Source organism: Stegodyphus dumicola, chromosome 5, assembly GCF_044657685.1.
Source record: "Stegodyphus dumicola isolate Sdum_Otavi_A_Nest chromosome 5, ASM4465768v1".
Taxonomy (NCBI): domain Eukaryota; kingdom Metazoa; phylum Arthropoda; class Arachnida; order Araneae; family Eresidae; genus Stegodyphus; species Stegodyphus dumicola.
The window spans coordinates 82,079,527-82,097,306 of record NC_140772.1 but is presented as its reverse complement, the minus strand read 5'-3'; the positions used below and the strand labels follow the sequence as shown (position 1 = coordinate 82,097,306).

At 35.5% G+C, this 17,780-nt stretch overlaps 1 protein-coding gene across 5 annotated transcripts in view; it reads right to left on the bottom strand.

The window, feature by feature from the left end:
* Positions 1 to 17,780, bottom strand: part of LOC118200486 (Golgi-associated plant pathogenesis-related protein 1-like) — a 110,779-nt gene that overhangs the window by 50,663 nt on the left and 42,336 nt on the right. For all 5 annotated transcript variants that reach the window (XM_035372440.2, XM_085816804.1, XM_085816805.1 and 2 more), the window contains one exon: positions 2,743 to 2,913. In XM_035372440.2, coding sequence (XP_035228331.1) covers positions 2,743 to 2,913 — 171 coding nt within the window. The remainder of the gene's footprint in view (positions 1 to 2,742; positions 2,914 to 17,780) is intronic.

Sequence of the window (17,780 nt, the reverse complement as noted above, 5' to 3'; positions counted from 1 at the left end):
TTCGCCCATTCTTCCTGCAATTTACTAATTAGCTTATTTTGCGACGTAACATTGTGTTTTCGAATTCGTTTCTCCAATTTTGCCCACAAATGTTCTATTGGATTGAGGTCTGGTGACTGTGGAGGAGTACGCAATTGTCTTGGAGTGTAATAGAGGAGATATTCCTTCACAATTTTAGCTGTATGTTTCGGGTCGTTGTCTTGTTGGAAAATAAAGGTATTAGAAAGGTTTAAATTTCGGGCACTGTCTCGTAGATTTTTCTTCAGAATATCCAGATAAACATACTTATCCATGACTTTATCAATAATGTGAAAATTTCCAACTCCTTTCGACGACATACACACACTCCCATACCATCACACCGTCAACTCCATGTTTGACAGTTGGATTTAAATTTCTCAGATTCACTTCTGTTCCTGGTTTTCTCCATACAATAGGGTGGCCATTAACTTTACATATTGTTAATTTACTTTCATCTGACCAAATTACATTGTTCCAGAATTCCTGCGAAGAGTTTAAATACATTTTGGCAAAAGCAATTCTTTTCTTTCTATTTGTCTCGGAAATGTATGGCTTAGATCTAGGTTTGCGTCCATGATAATCGGACTTTCGCAACACTTTTCGTACAGTTTCAGGAGAAATTTCCTTGTTGCTAGTTAAAAAAATGTCTTTTGCAATGCTTGCAGCAGAAAGTTTAGGATTTTGTTTAATTCGTAAAAGAAATTTTCTTTCTTCTCTGTGCGTTAGCTTCTTCGGTCTCCCCCATCTTGACTACCAGTGTCAAGACAGTTTTGAATAACTCTTTGCACACTAGAAAATAGTTTTCCAATGGTTTAACAATATAACGAAGAGTTTTATCTTCATCTCTCAATTTGATAATTAGTTGTCTCGTAACTAAAGGAATTTCTTTATTGGTTGTCATTTTCGTCAAAGAAAATAGAAATAGCAACTTCCAATCAACGTGAAATTTGCTTCGGAAGTCAATGACCTTGAAAGAGTAACCTTCTTTGCATTCTCAAGTTTGAAGTTTAAAAGTTAGATAAGAAATCCCCCGCCTCCTTCGCGTTGTACGCAAACTTTATTGGTTTTGATTTCTGGCCACTTATCTTTTAAAAATTAGTGTGCATAAATTATTAGATATGAAAATATTACAGTTAAATAATTCCAAAGTCCCTTATTGAAACTAAATATTTAAAAAATAAAACTTTAAGAACTCCTGCAGTATTTGCAGCACCTTAAAATTTGGATTTGATATTACTTTTCTTGATGTACGCAGACTTAATTAACTAACTGTATATCTGCGTTTGCAGTTGCGTTGGAACCCAATCGTATCCTCTGTCTTGCCCTCACATCTACCAATACCGACTACCAATATTTCGTTATTTAACCATTTATTTTGCTATGCTTCTTTATTTAACGTTCGTTTGTTGTTGGATTGGCCTGCCCCCTCATAGCTATATGGCAGGCATCGCCTGCAAGGTGGATTTGGGGCCAGTGCTTAGAACTAACTCGAAATACTCAATGAACGTCTATAACAGAGTTTATTCCAATCAAGGTTTCCACTGCCTCAATCCGTACCGTAACTATCATGGGCAATGGTCTACAGGATACTAAGTGCCTGACTTCTAGCTTTCCATGGATGCAGGTATATGCGCATTCTGGCAGGACTGTCAACTTATACGAAGTAGATATAACATGCGCTATTCTAAATATATCACCTACAGTAAAGTTTGTGTCCAGAATAGAAGGGGCATTTCAGATCGTGATAGAAATGTGTTCTATTTAAAATTCTGATAAATGCATCTTGGATCCGCTTCTTTGATAGCATCGAATTGCATGTTACGCAGCTTCATAATTTCGTGTGCAGGTGAAATAGTGCCACTTTATGCTCCATTGCATCATCTGTCAAGAGTTCAGACAATATCGCGCTTTGTCGTCTTGTATTTTCGAGCAACTGCTGCTAAAGAGTTTTTGGTTCTATAATGGAGTAAATTACACCTGTACAAAGCACTTGTTAATGTACTTTAGAACCATCTTGTATGCTGAATACTTCTGCGTCACTTCTCCCTACCAGTCTTTGTACTGCAACACGAGGTTTGCAAGTCGTTTGGCTAATCGTATAATGTATGTTTTTGCTTCAGAACACTACTTGTTAGCGATCTAACATGCTCGTGCTCTGTATCTCAACCCTCAAGCAATAATCATTGCTGTACTATTCTCTTGCAATAACAGCGCTTTAACATAGAACAACCTTTAACACATAAAAGCATTACGTTGTTTGACAGAGTTTGGCTGCAAATACTGCAGGACACTTTATTCTCACTCTTCTGTGAGTTGGGGCAACTACGAAATGCCATATTTATTCACATGTTTAAACCCTCCTAAAGGTTTAATGGTGACTGCCTTCGGCAAAACAGATAGCTTTCTTTGCGAAATAAAAGTATTGAAATAAAAACTATTTTTGATGCAAACATATTTTACTTACTAGCGTATTTTCACTTTTAAAAGAATGTGAAATTGCTACATCTTTAACAAGCTGTTTTCAATATTATAATATTTAATTGTACAAGTTTAAATAATACTTTATAAATTTTAAATAATAATTATACAAGACCAGTTTTTGGTGTAAAAATTATAGTGGAAAACAGCAGAAGTTAGGAAATTCTGAGAATTATCAATGCAAGGAGATTAACTTCATAAGATTATAAAGTGATAAAATGTTTCGAGGCAGTTACAAGTTACCTGGATTTTCACTGTATTGCAAAAATCCCTTTTCTGCGATTCTTTCTGCCCAGGTTTGAGCTGCGCTGCTCAGTTCTTCGGACATGATCAATGGAGGACATCCATGCATAGTCCTGTAGTTATTGTGAGCATTGAAAGTCGCTCGCTTGAACTCCTTCATTTCCATAGATCCTGTTAAACAAGAAAATTACAAAAACAAATTCAAAGAAGTATATATTTACATTTTTATGAATTAAAATATAGTTGAAAATATTGATTACTGGTTCAATTGAGTAAACCTTTTATTTAATTGATTATAGTATATTGACTTTATTCAGTTTATAATGATGAGATATAATATTTTCAAGTCCCATAGTAACACCGGCTCATTTACATCTTTTCCAGTAGCAAATGTACGTGATCTACAAGCATGGAATGGGAAGAGCAGCATTTTCGTATTTGCAGAGATGAGAGCATTTTATTATTCAAGTGCTAGTATAAGACGGCTGTTTATGCCATCATTAGATAATGAGAAAATGTTTCAGAGGTGACTTCTCAAAAAGGGAGGATAGCGCATTTGGAACTGAAAATTTAATACGTTCGTCAAAACCTGTTCTAGAAATAAGTTTATTGCTGCGAGTAACTCCCTGATCTGAACTTCGAAAATCTAGTTTTGATGAAACATTGATGCAGATTTGATAGAACCTACGGAAATACTAGCATTAGCTTGGTAATGGCAAAGTGCCAGTGGAACCAGTTGTGACAACTTTTCAAATATTTGTCAGCATAATATTGCCATTAAAGATTTTTTATCTTTTACAAATGAGGATGTCCTGAACAAAACTGCAATACCGTTGGCAAAAATGGCGAAATAGAATTTAAAAACGCGTAATTTGTCATTAAAATGTGTACAGCTAAAACAGAAACCTGCAGAACGTCTTTGCTTGAAGTTTAGAAATTCATTCGAGCCGTAAATATCTCCAAAACAAAATTTGATAGTTTCCAGATTTTAGCGGTTGCGCAAAATGATTTGTTAAGGTTTTTTACGATCCCGCTGAGCTCGCAATATACCAGTCTGCTCTTACACTCACCCCTGTGAATCCCTTTTTTTGTCTTTGTAACTTTATTATTAAGCATAGTTTTCTTTGCACTTACGCCATATGCAGTTCAACAGCCAAATCGCAAAATGTTTCTGCATAGGAGCATTTGTTTAGAATTAGCGGTGCAGTGTTAAGTGTTGGCATACATTTTTCTAGTTTTTTCAGTCTTTTCTCAGTTCATCATATCAATGCTCATTATTCTTAGCAAGATCGGTAAGAAAAAACTTTATTTTTTTTTTCTTTTTATTTGTTAACTTTGTTCGCTGAATATCGCATTCTTTGCACTTATGCCACATAAAATTCAATTAGCATTTAAATCAGAAAATATTTAAAAACAGTGTATTCTTAACAGTGTTTCTGGTTGCCATACATATTTTTATATTCGCTATGGTATTTCTTTGAAACTAGCCGCTTGCTGCCGTCCACCTAAAATAGTTATTATACAAAAGAAAAGAATGTAATGATTTTAATGAGTGTAGATAGTGTAATTTCGTAAAAATGCTGAATATTTCTAATTAGACGTCTCATAATTTTAATACATGTTTATTTAAATCAATCACATTTAAAAGTGGAAAAAATGTTTTTAAGTACTGCGTTTATTTCTATTAAATCTCACAGTTTATGACAAAAATATTTCCAGATCAAAAATGGAAGTTTCTTAGGCTTTACGGAATGGAAACATGCTGATGCATGGAGGATTAAAGTATTTTATTTCCGGCCGTGGCAACACACTGCTTTCATACAGCCGAGTTTGTTAATTAGAACTGAGAGATAATATCTTAGATTTTTCCGAATGGCAATAGTGTCACGCGCTGAGGGTAATGTTTTATTTCGAACAGGTTTCGCCACTGTTAGCTTTCTATTCTTTGAGTTTATTAATCAATTCATTCAAGTCTCACAAAATATGAAATAAATAAATTCAGGCTTCCCAGGTACACATGTTCGCATGGAGGACTACGTTATTCAAAATTTGATGGCTCTAGGTGCCCTCGTTTTTACAGTGCGAAAAATATACCTACATATATGCAGATAATTTATTATTTGAGTTCTTTAAAAATAATACATGGCGATAATGTTTACTGGCAACGATTTGAAAGGTGACACCCGTTTATAGTGAACCGAACCAAACTTCCATTTGAACTAAAAAACAAGAAAACTGGAAATGTGTAGTATAATAAAGTAAACACTGTTTGGTCAATTATAATTATGAAGTTACTTAACAAAATCGCCATTTTCTAGGACCAATGACAAAAAATAAAATTTCCGATTTCATTTATTTACTATTGCATGTTATTGCTTCATCGGAATAGATAATTTTTTGTTCTTATTTTATATGAACGATTAAATTGACAGTTAATTTTGATTAAAATTAATGCACAGAGCTTAATTTCCGTCTCAGTTCTGTACAGGTCACTTCGTTATTCTTTACAGATAAAATTAAGCAAAAGATTGATTCTATTACCAATGCTTCCTTAAATTGCAATGACAAACTGATAACTCGTAGCGTATTCCTAATAGACGCAAATGAAAAATTAAAATGCTTCATAAATAGTTGTATAAAATAAGATTATTATTTTTTTTCTTTTTAATTTAAATCTGATTACTGTTTTACTTTGCTTGATACTTTTTCTTATAAAGCCTATTGACAGTATTTTCGAATTTTACTGTCAATCAGATATCAGGAATGTAATGAAATTAAAAGAATAGGAGAAAATATAAACCTCAAAAATATTTTTAAAGATCAATAGAAAATTTTAAATTCGACCATTGCAGGATTCAATGAAAGAATTCAGTTTAATAAAATCCTTAGAAGACAATTGCTCACATCGGTCATCAACGGAAGCTACTGATAATTAGTATATTATAAGGCTAGAATATACAATACAGAAGACATAACCAGAAGTGTGTATACATAAACCAGAAGCTCAAATTAATTAATATTAATAACACGTGTTTTCCTTGCATTAAGTTCCTATGAAAATATCACGCTTGGTGAATATTAGTGTGCGTAGGAAAAAAATGTGAACATTCCAGATTTGTTTACTTCCGAATCGTAGCATGTTTTAAGTTCAATACATTCGGGTTTCTTAAGATTCCTCAATAATTACAAAAAGATGTGGGAAAAAAGCGGTAGCGAAGCACGTAACATACAACTCCATTTAACCGTTCCTCAATATTTTCGTAAAAGAGGCACTTCAAAATGGTAACAACGTTACCGACACTGCACATTTTGGCAGAATAATCCATTATGCTAAGAGATGGTACTATTTCCTATTTATGGGTAGATAATGAACAGTAAACGTCTTGAAATCCATTTGCTATAATGAAGAAAAAATCCGGTTTACTGAAAAAAAAATGATTTTGTTCCAACCCTACGCAAAAGCTTCAGACTGTGGTGCGCTAGCAGGCAATAATCGGAAATCTTTTAATACTATAATAGTCTACATACGGCCTAGATTTAGTGAAATGAGAGATCTGGACGATTTCAGTATACAACTCACAATTGCGCGAACCGTCTTTAGATGAAGAAGCGAAGAGCGCCTGTTTAGCTCACAGTGCTATACAAGATGTCGCAAAATAATCTGTTTTACGTTCTGAATCGGTGACAAAATGCTGTGAAGAGTGTAATTCAATGTGATGGACTCAAATTTGGGAAAACAAAATATACGGACCCAAAGGCATCTAATTCTCGTTCAGTGAATAAGACTTAAAAACTTTTCAGGCAGTGTACATATTAGTGCTTGCCACATAATTCATTAACAGATTTTTTCCTCGCCTGACATTTCATTTTTAGTTGAATACGAATTTAAATATTGTTCTCTGATATTACTGTTATCATTAAATATTACTGTTATCATTAAATTGCATGCGATCCGAGGTTTCAAGAAAAGCTATCTGAAATATTAAATGCTCTCTGTCAGTTTTGTTGTACGTCAGACACGCTTTTGCGATCCTGGATATCATATATTTCTGCTGACAGAACAAGTTCAAACATTGTCTAAGAGGAGAGAGGAAACGAAAAACATTTGAAGTAAACTCAGGAGACATGCAGCCTTCCGAAAAATGTTAACTCTTCGTCTCCTTGTTGATCATTTCAGTGGCGGTATAGTTCATCATTAAGGGGGAAATGTAATACCATTTTTGGAATTCTTAGATTTGAGAAATAACGTGTCAAGATACAGAATACCCATCAAATTGCTCTCGAAGAAAATAAGGGAGAGGAGCAAACATTCTAAAAATTTATTTCTATTTTTGTGAAACGGCGCGAAAGATCTTCAGCTTTGATGAATTTCGTATCTGTTCAACGACAGCATAAACATTTTCTGTGCATTATTTGGGACATTATCAATAATAAAGTTTCTGTACAAATGAAACTTCCTTTCGACACTGAACATTAATCAGGTGGTAAAACAATTATACTGCAATGCTTTTAAGGATGAGATTATAAAATTCAGGATCATCTGGCTCTAACTACCGTAACAGCTGCAAATAGAATGGTTTTATCTGTAATCGTGGTCACAAAATGATCCAATTGTTTGGCTGTTGAATTGCAGTTTCTGGTGGCCAGCGTGATTTGCTGATTTTTGTGGGCGGACTACACGTATAACGTTTCCTCTATTATTTTTATAGAAATTCTAGGCTCGTTCAGGCTTCTTTCCTTGACACAAAGAGTATTCCTGAATTGGGGTTACCAATTCACAATGCTCTGGGGGAATTGGTATATCCGTATCTGCGTTCAAAATGCATGTTAAAACATGGATATTGCACAGTAACATCGATTAAAGACCTTGCATAATCTGCAATACCAAAAATGCTTTCTGCAGTAAATTTGCCATCTTAAAAACAGACCGCGTATCTGCTAATGTACCAAGGAAATTTACTCGCGCAAAATGAAAAAGTAATACACTTTTATTCATTACTTGTAGAAACCTACAGGTTTTTGGAAAGTAGATGTGGAAAGTTATTCGTGCCCTCACCTAGATTCGAATTACGATCCCTTGGATAGATAGGAAATTCTAGCTTCTAGGCTTCTTCGCTAGATGAAATTCTTCCCTTCGCTAGATGGATGTTTTAAGCAGTTCTATATTACAGGATAACACATGGGAAAAAGTGGTAATTTCCTACAACATGATTATGAAGAATATATGAAACCCATAATATAAAACTATAGGATTTCAAAATTTGATAAATCATTTTTGATAACTGGGTGAAACAAAATAGGATAAAAGAATGCAATAAAAATGAAAACAAATCTGAAGTAGAATGCAAGTTTGAGAAATTTAATCCATCTTTATCAACAGATTACCAAGCTCTTGAGTAACAGTAATGTTTTGATAAAGCGTGACCAAATTCCAGTGAAACTTCAATCAACATTAAATCTGTTATAATTCTTTGCAACTTGAGTTTCTTTATTTATCATTGTATCGCACAAAGTTATTTTCTTAATTTTAAAGTAAAGAGCCTTTTTCATGCGAAGCACAAATTATAGCGAGAAATTAAAATCAGTTTCATTTGCTTTTGATGAGATCCGATTAGTTTAAATATCCAGAACAAACACTTTCAAAACATTGGCGACCAGAATCCAGTGATTATTTCGAACGCTTAAAGCGAAAACATCTCAATTTCTGATACTCCTAGATCTTAAAGCAAATACCAAGTAGAAGTTAACTACTAAATCCTGTATGCATAAATTTGCTGCTATAAAATCCATTATTATTATTATTATTATTTTGTTTTTGAATTGCAAATTCTAGGGTAAAAAATATTGATATTCGCTTACACATGTTATCATGGAATCATAGAATAAATAATAATCAAAGGAATCTGAAAAACCGCAAAATATTGAGGCTACAACTGTTTCAACAAAACGAGTGATGTTTTAGGAAAAAAGTATTTAGAAAGCCTATTTTTGTTCTTATTTACCTCCTTACTATTGTTATTACATACTTGGCGCTTCAAAACCTTCGCGAAACTGTACATAATTTCATTTTCTCCGTTATTTAGTTATCCCAACAGAAAATTCCTCAACGATATAAGATTACATTCTATTACTTTTCCGTCGCTCTGGAATCCATGTAGCAGATCCTTAATATCATTTTCTCAGCACGTGGTCAGAGCAAAGAAAAAGGCTCTGCACCGAAAAAGAACAGAAAAATCGCAAACTTGTTCTCAGCACAATTGAGCATTGGAATTCTTTGCATCTTCTTGGATAGAACTACTTTGGTCAATTTCTCGGGATGTTTTTGTCTTGTTAGGGAGGAAAAGTGCAATTGCCTAGATCATGTTCCAGAAATAGACTTTATGATGCAAGGAATCAACTACTAAATTCTTCTCCTCGAGTCATTTCGAATTGCGTGACTAAAGCTGGCATAAAACAAGTATGATATATTTTACAGTAATAAAAATGTGAGCAATTTTGTGTAGAAAGTAAGATTTCCCAAATGGGAATTTTCTTCGTGTGTTTCTTAACAATATTGGGGATGAAACTGGGCCAAGTCTTTGAAATGTTTTATAATGGAAAGATTAAATACATCTGCTCAAAAAAAATTTGCAGTTTATAATCAGTCACAGATTAGTATTAGTATACACATTCAAATTTATATACAATACTAAAATATTAAACGCACTATTTAAGAATATGGTTAATACTAATTCTGTAAATTACTCAGGTATTTACTATGATTAAACCTTTTCAAAACTGGAAGCTGAAGTAATAGCTATTCCAAGATCGATATAATATCACAAATAAACAAATACAGAAACAAATATATTTATCTTAATATGATTAAGTTCGTAGCGGAGTTAATTTCACTTAAATTCTAATATTAAATATTGTTGCGTGCGTACGGGTTCGTTATGAAATGAATGCACAAGTCCGATGAAAAATGAACAAAAATTTATTATCACAACAAAAATGCTTAAATTTTCTCAAATTATCATGCAGTATTACAATATCTCACAGTAGTTTTCTTTTAACTACTCAAATGTACAATAGAACGTAATTCAAAACAGCTAAAGAACGCTAATCCGCGAATTCGCTATAATCAACAACAGCAGTTTTCTAAACAACAACAAACTAAGCAACTACTACAAACTGAGATGTTTTCCTCCTTTTATAAGATTTTAAAATCACGCGCTAGAATTTTCCAGTACTTTCTTGAAATCAAAAAGAGATATTTATTTATTTAATGCACGCGCTCTTGTATTTTCAATTTTCCGGTTTAGCTTTCTTTTAATATTCGTCACGCGCTGCACTGCGCGAGAAATAAAACCATTTAATTTATAATTGAACTAACATTAGCTTTTTAAATACCAAATTCGTAACACTGCCCCCTTCCCAAGGACTGCACGTCCCGGGCAGTACAAACCCTGGACAGCAAGCTAAACTTACAACTGTGGCATAAATGCATTAATAAGCATTACATTACAATAATAAACAACATGAACAATAAATGCAATAAATAAAACAAATCAAATGCTATCAAATACAAATCAAATACTAAATACAAATCAAATCAAATCCACATTTAAAAACAAAATGGACCATGGTCTTATACTATTTACAATTATTTACATTATGTACTATGGCCATAGTAATAAGCTAACCTGTCGTAAGAGTTCGAAGACTCACGGATCCGAACCACGACGTCATTCGTGTTCAGCACTGTATATGGACCATCCAAAGGCGACTGTAATTTAGGACTCAGTCCTTTTCGTTGAATTGGGTTCCACAACCACACCTTGTCTCCTTTGTTGGATCTCTGTCTAGTAGCTCTTGTGTCGCATCTGGTCTTCATTTTCTCCGTCGCCAAGTTGACTCGCTTTCGTGCAGAACGGTGCATCCCCTCAAACCGGGCCTGGGCATCTTGGATGTGTTCCTCAGGCGATGAAGGCGCATCCGTAGGGCGACTAAACAGGCGGTCACAAGGCAGACGAAGGTCTCGACCGAAGAGCTTCTGGGATGGAAAATAGCTGGTAGTCTTGAGTTTCTTTTCGACCCTGGTATGATTTCGGCAGCTTCCCGAGCTCGATCTTTCGGACAAGGCGTCGACATTTCCAGGCGAGGATCCCTTTTGAGGATGGATAGTCATACCATCAGATGCTGAAAGCAGCTTATTGTTTTTGAAATCTAAGGAAAAATTGTATTTCCTTAAAAAGTCCAATCCGAGTATGCATGGATCTGTAATATCCGCCACATATGCCGTGTGATGGTAGGCGGCACTTCCAAACGTGATGTTTACGTTTAACTTCCCAGTTATGTCGATCTTGTCACCAGACGCAGTCCGAAGGGTAACACAGGATGGCGTCCAAATAAGTTTATCTTTAAACTGTTCAGCTAAATCTTTCCTAATGATGGTAACATTAGCTCCTGTGTCAATGATCATATTGCAAGGAACTCCATCGATATTTCCATTCATGGACAGTCCGTTATTGTTGCCACTCACTATAGAGATCTTAAGCGCTTTAAAACAGGGTTTTTCATTATCTGGCAACCTCCGTTCCTTGATATGGTCATTAATTTGTTTCCTGCGTCGTTGCTCAGAAATTGTCTCAATTTTCGTACCCTGGGGTGTTCTGCAATTCTTTCGTACGTGGCCTTCAGCTCCACAGCTCCAGCACTTTGGTTTCTTGTCAGTCCTTTTCCTTCCCGTGGCATTTAATTGTCTGTTTAAATCGTATGCCTTATTTTCCGTGCTCTGGGGAGTTCTGCAGTTCCTTCGTAGGTGGCCTTCAACACCGCAATTCCAGCACTTTAGGGTCGGTTTCGTTTTCCCACTATTCCATCTTAAAGCATTCACTGGTCTTGTCAACTCATCCGTTTTATTATCCGTGCCCTGCGGTGTTCTGCAATGCCGTCGTAGGTGACCTTCAGAACCACATCTCCAACATCTTACAGCCACTTTGTTCTCACTGCTACTCCGTATCAAAGCATCGACTTGTCTGGATAAATCATCTAAACGAGCCATCAATTGGTCCCCTGGGTCGTGGACTCGCACAGCTCTGACTGGGTAACGATCTTTAAGAGTTGCTTGCTGGGCTGCCTCCAATTTCACGGCGTACAACAGAGCGCTTTTTACATCCTTTACATCTGCCATTCGCAGTGCTTTCTGTATTTCAGGGTCCCGAATGCCATCGATGAAATATTGCAGCGAAAGAATTTCCCTCGTTTCTCTCGGGCACTCCGTAAAGGCGAGGTGGGACAGCCTTTCAACATCCGTGGCGAGTTCCTGGAGTGATTCAGTGGGCTTCTGTTGACGGGATTTTAATTGGAGCCTGCTGTAGTCTTTTAAACATTTCTCGCCAAAGCGCAGCTCCAATGCGCCGGATAGAGCTTCGAAGTCAAGCCTTTGGTTTTCAGGAAGCGTCTGCAGGATATCCGCTGCGTCTGCTCTCAGCGAAGCGGCGAGATGACAGGCCTTAGTTTGGGAATCCCATCCATTCGCATCCGCCGCTATAGAAAATTCTGTTTTATACACTTGCCAGGAGGTCTTCCCATCATAAGTGGATAACTTCAGAGAGGGACCAGCAGGCATGGGTAAAAATTTAAAACCATCACTATTGTTCCCTGCCGTCGCTACGAATTTCTTTAAAATATCCACTTCTTTGGCTACTGCAGAAACCCTATCATCAATTTGTTGTTCGATTTGGTGTTGGACGGCACAAACTCTTCCTTCTATATGTTCTTTTACAGAAGAAACTCTTTCTTCTATTTCTTCTTTCACCGAAGAAACTTTCTTCAATTTGATCTTTTACAGAAGAAACTTTTTCTTCAATTTGTCCAACTTTATTTTCAACTGTGTCAATTCTGCCTTCCATAGCTTCAAATTTATTTTCTATTATGCAGGTAATTTCTCTTTTCATTTCTTCTTGACCAGCTTGAACGGCTTTCATTTCGTCCTTAACGGATTCCTGGCCCAATTTCATTTCTTCTTTAAATGAGGCAAAGGCTCATATTAAATGCCTTAATTGCTCTTCCATCGCTCTTGTTATTGGCATTCAAATCCCACTTCTGACACCAAAAATTGTTGCGTGCGTACGGGTTCGTTATGAAATGAATGCACAAGTCCGATGAAAAATGAAAAAAAATTTATTATCACAACAAAAATGCTTAAATTTTCTCAAATTATCATGCAGTATTACAATATCTCACAGTACTTATCTTTTAACTACTCAAATGTACAATAGAACGTAATTCAAAACAGCTAAAGAACGCTAATTCGCTATAATCAACAACAGCAGTTTTCTAAACAACAACAAACTAAGCAACTACTACAAACTGAGATGTTTTCCTCCTTTTATAAGATTTTAAAATCACGCGCTAGAATTTTCCAGTACTTTCTCGAAATCAAAAAGAGATATTTATTTATTTAATGCACGCGCTCTTGTATTTTCAATTTTCCGGTTTAGCTTTCTTTTAATATTCGTCCCGCGCTGCACTGCGCGAGAAATAAAACCATTTAATTTATAATTGAACTAACATTAGCTTTTTAAATACCAAATTCGTAACAATATATTAGCATCCACGAATGGTAGAACACTTTATTTTGAGTATCCCATGTATCAATTAATAATGCACGCTTACTTAAAGCATTACTCTGCACCTAGTTGTCCCTTTTAAAAGGAAGATATTAGTTCTAAACTACCAATGGATGTTTCTTTCAGGGAATATAAAGCTTTTTAGTGATTACGCCAGCGCAACCTTTATAAAAACACACGTTTTCTCAACGTTTTCGATTTAATGGTACAAAAATGGAGCCAAAACACGGTCTATAAATCGAGTTATTTAAAAAAAAGTATCAGCCTGTGTTACAGAGGAGAATATCTTAAGTTCATTCAAGATGTGGTTTGAAGTCCATTCTAAACACAAAAGCATAAGTAAAGTTTGCAAATGTAAAGTATATTTATTTATATTCTCCGCAAGGATAATGTGAACGAATCTACTCCATAGTTTCAAAAGGTAGGTAAGTAATTCTAAGATGCTAGTCTAAAAGGCATGTACTTTCAAAGCTGAAAGCAGTTTGAAGTGTAAACCAGTATAGATACCGACCCAGCGTGTATAGACTCGTCCTCAGTTTTACTACATTATGTGAAATATAATTGCTAATTTCGTAATTCATAATTTACGTTTTCTTGAACAAGTGCCGTCGTGTTTCTTTTTAAGTCTGCCGCGGAAGACTTCGAATGGCTTAATACGAGTTCATTAACTCAGGGGAAAAGAAACTGAAGAATAAGTTTTCGTAATTTACTGCCTTTCATTCAAAAATTGTTAGGTTTGTATTGTTTGATTATGGCAAAACATGCTAGAGCTATCTGCCTGTGGGGTTTGGTTTATTGAATTAGAGTAAGGTACTCCATGGTTATCTCCCTAAGGGAAGGGATGACTTTGTGAAGGACTTTCTAAGGGAAAGTGGCTCCTATAACACGTTAAATATGGGAAAAACCACCTAATCACCCATGCAGCCAGTCCGTTCGCCGGGATTCAAACCCGAATCGAACTACCAGCGTTCAGCAACTTTACCGCTCAGTCGCTGGTGGGTTACAATCTGCCTATGAGGAAAGATGCCCTCATAAAATGCTTTCTAAGGAAAACGGGTTCGTATCCACGTTACACATGGAGCTCGACCAGTGGCAGCCATTCAAAACTATTAGGAAAAGAACTTATACATTTTTTTTTATTTTAGTCTTATTTTAAACATTTACTCTGAAAAATACTTACATCATTAAAGCAAGTAAGAAAGCAAAACATTTTAAATTATAATCTAATATACAACAAGTGACAAAACGTTTATGACCAGGTAAAGACGGTCCTGCTACTCAAGGGGGAGGGATTAATGATTAGCTTCTAAAAATACCGAGTGTCCTAAAATAGGCTGATGTTTTTCAAAAATTTATAACAGAAAAAGTTTAAGGCTAAAACAACCATCAGGTCAGATTCAGCTCAAACATTTTCCGACAAATGACCCTGCATGTCCTTTCTACTATTCGGCCCACCAGCAGCCGAGTAGTAAAATCGCTCAACACTGGTAGTTTGGTCCGAGGTTCGAATCCCGCGAACGGGCTGGCTGCATGGGCGTTTCCGAGGTTTTCCCCATATGTAACATGTATACGAGCCAGTTACCCTTAGAAAGTCCTCCACGAAGGCATCTCTCTCCTTAGGCAGATAGCCCTAGTGTGCTTTGCCGTATTCAAAATACACCACACCACCTTTCTACTACTCCTTACAATTTTGATGCATGAATATCATGAAAATACGCATCCGAAGAAGAGGTTAACGTTTTGACTCAAAAAGCAGTGTTATCTTTGAATGGAAGAGTAGTAGAGAGCTGAACAGCAGATTCTGTAGAAAAAAGTATAATGACTTATTCGTTGGAGGAAAGGGCTTGCCTTGTATTGGAATTTCACAGACTGAGGGATAGTATTACAGTAACAAGAAGCTTTTCAGAGCAAATTCCAAGTCGCTAATGTTTCGCGCCGAATATATTAAAAGCATTGTACGAGAAATGCAAACGAACAGGTAGCATCCTCGAAGAGAAACTTGGAACTGTTGAGGCGACATCGATCGGTTGTTACAGAAGCAAATGTACAGGTCGTTGAGGAAACAATTGCAGGCTCCATTCGAAAATCAGTCCGAGAAACTGCAGCAGCATGTCAGTTGAGCAAAACGGTGGAGCATAAGATAATGCTTACGCGCCTGGCCTTGTTCCTCTACAAAAGTTAAACACAGCAACCACTACAGACCATATCTGTTGAGAAAAGGAAAGGAGCTTGCTTGCGAATAAAATGCTGGAAGTGATTAATGGTGGAAATCTTGACATGAACTTTATATGGTTTTCAGATGAAGCACATTTCAATCTCGACGGATTCGTCAATAAGCAAAATTAGCGACTTTGGGTGACTGAGAACTCTCATGTGTGTGTGTGTGTGTGTGTGTGTGTACCACAATCATTCTGTTTCCACCACTACGTAAATGGTTATCGATGAGCAATTTCTTCTAGAACTGTTAATTACATTGACAAAGAACATTTCCTCGGTATTTCTGAGGTGCTCACTAATCAGAGGGATTCCTTATGCTGCAAAGAATTTCCTATGAAAACGCAAATATTAGAGATAATGAGAACCATTTTATTGCAGTTCATATCTGTGCGGAGTAGCCCTTGACCAGGCTAGGAAGACATAACATTAAATAGGCATGGCATTCATTATGTATAAAGTTCTTTTGTTTCTACGGTCCACATATGAATCTGTAACCAAGTAAGAGCAGGAGCTGATGTATTACCATGTTGAACTTTACCCTGAATAAGTACGAGTATAAATGTATTTTATGCATACATGTCAGTATGAAATGCAGCTGCTTTTTTACAATTAGCTATATCAAATGGTATCCTTTCAGTCAACGCATCAGATAAAAAATCAAAAAGGTCAAGATAAGCAATTACCGAAGTTTAGCTAAACCTATATATAGATAGCAAATTCAAAATGTCCTTGATCTGCATTATCAATCAATACGTCTCTATGATAATCATTAAATTTATCAGCTGGTTTAGGTATCTATCTGATGATACGATTGCACCACGAACTTATTTAGGGAAAAAAGAAAGTCAGTCGGAAAGTTTAATTATTCACTAGATCATTTACCGAAAGTGAAATAAATTATACAAATAAATATCCTAAATAAACGATCTGGAAAAAACTCTTGCGTTTTGATTTTTCAATACAGGAAGACACAGTTTAACTGTAACTTTATTTAATTAACGTAATTTACTATCGCGTATTCTGCTGTGGCTATAGAAGTAAGCAATAAGAAGAAGTGAGTTAAATATCTCTTCATTCTAAACTGCTGCGTCTCACTACAATATATATCCAATATATTTACATCGTCAAATATATTTTTATATAAATGATTCTGGAAAATTTTAGGACTTTAACTGGAGTTATCTCAATTAACGACGAATAGTCATTAATATCTACCAAGTTTAAGATCAGATTGCAGCGGTCATGAATATGACAACTCAACCTAATGAAGATTGCTTTCTTTTAAAAGGAATGTGCTTGGAGCAATTAAAGTTAAGTGCTTAACATGATTAAGTAATTTGGGCAATCCGGAGGAAATGTTTGCATTAAGCACTTAGATGACACTGGATAACCAGGATTTAACTGGACACCAGGTCATACGTTTTAATAAACGGGAAGTATTACGTTCTAGAATTCGTTAAATTGTAGAGTTTTAAAAGAGAATGTAGTTAATTTTTTGAGTCTGTTTCTATTTTTACTACTACCGCATCATAGATTTTTTTTTTTCATTCGTGTTGTCGAATGCGGAAGGTTTGAGCAACGCTTCATTATTGTAATTAAAAACTGAAAATTAACATAAGAACACTAATCTGAATCGGAAAAATTAACATAGGAACACTAAGCTGAATCGGAAAATTTAATTCGCTTACAGTTTTGGCAAGGCACACGAGTACTATTCGCCTTACGGAAGAAATTCTTTCGTGGAGGGCTTAATAAGAGAAACTGGTTCGTAATCACATTACATATGGGGAAACTACGAAAACGGATCATATAGGTAGCCTATTCGCCTATGTTTGAAAGCACGTCGAAGTAATAGTATTCAGCGGTCTTAAAAGCTCGGCCACTGGTGTGGTAAGCAGCCCAAAGAATTAGGTACTAGCATTGTCACCATTTAAAAAGTAAACAATCTTTTTGAGGCATTAATTCTATAACAATATTTTGGCATTATGTATGGCTAAACTTATATAAAATTATAGAAATAATGAATAAATTAGAGAAATTATCAATTATAGAAATGAAAGCACTTCTGTGAGTACAAATGCCATAACTGATAGTCTCTCAGTTTCAGTAAAATGCTGTTCGTAAAATATAACTTATAACCAAATCGCACTCACCAGTGGTTTTAAATCGAATTATATATTAGCCAACTTTACAAAACTTTCCATC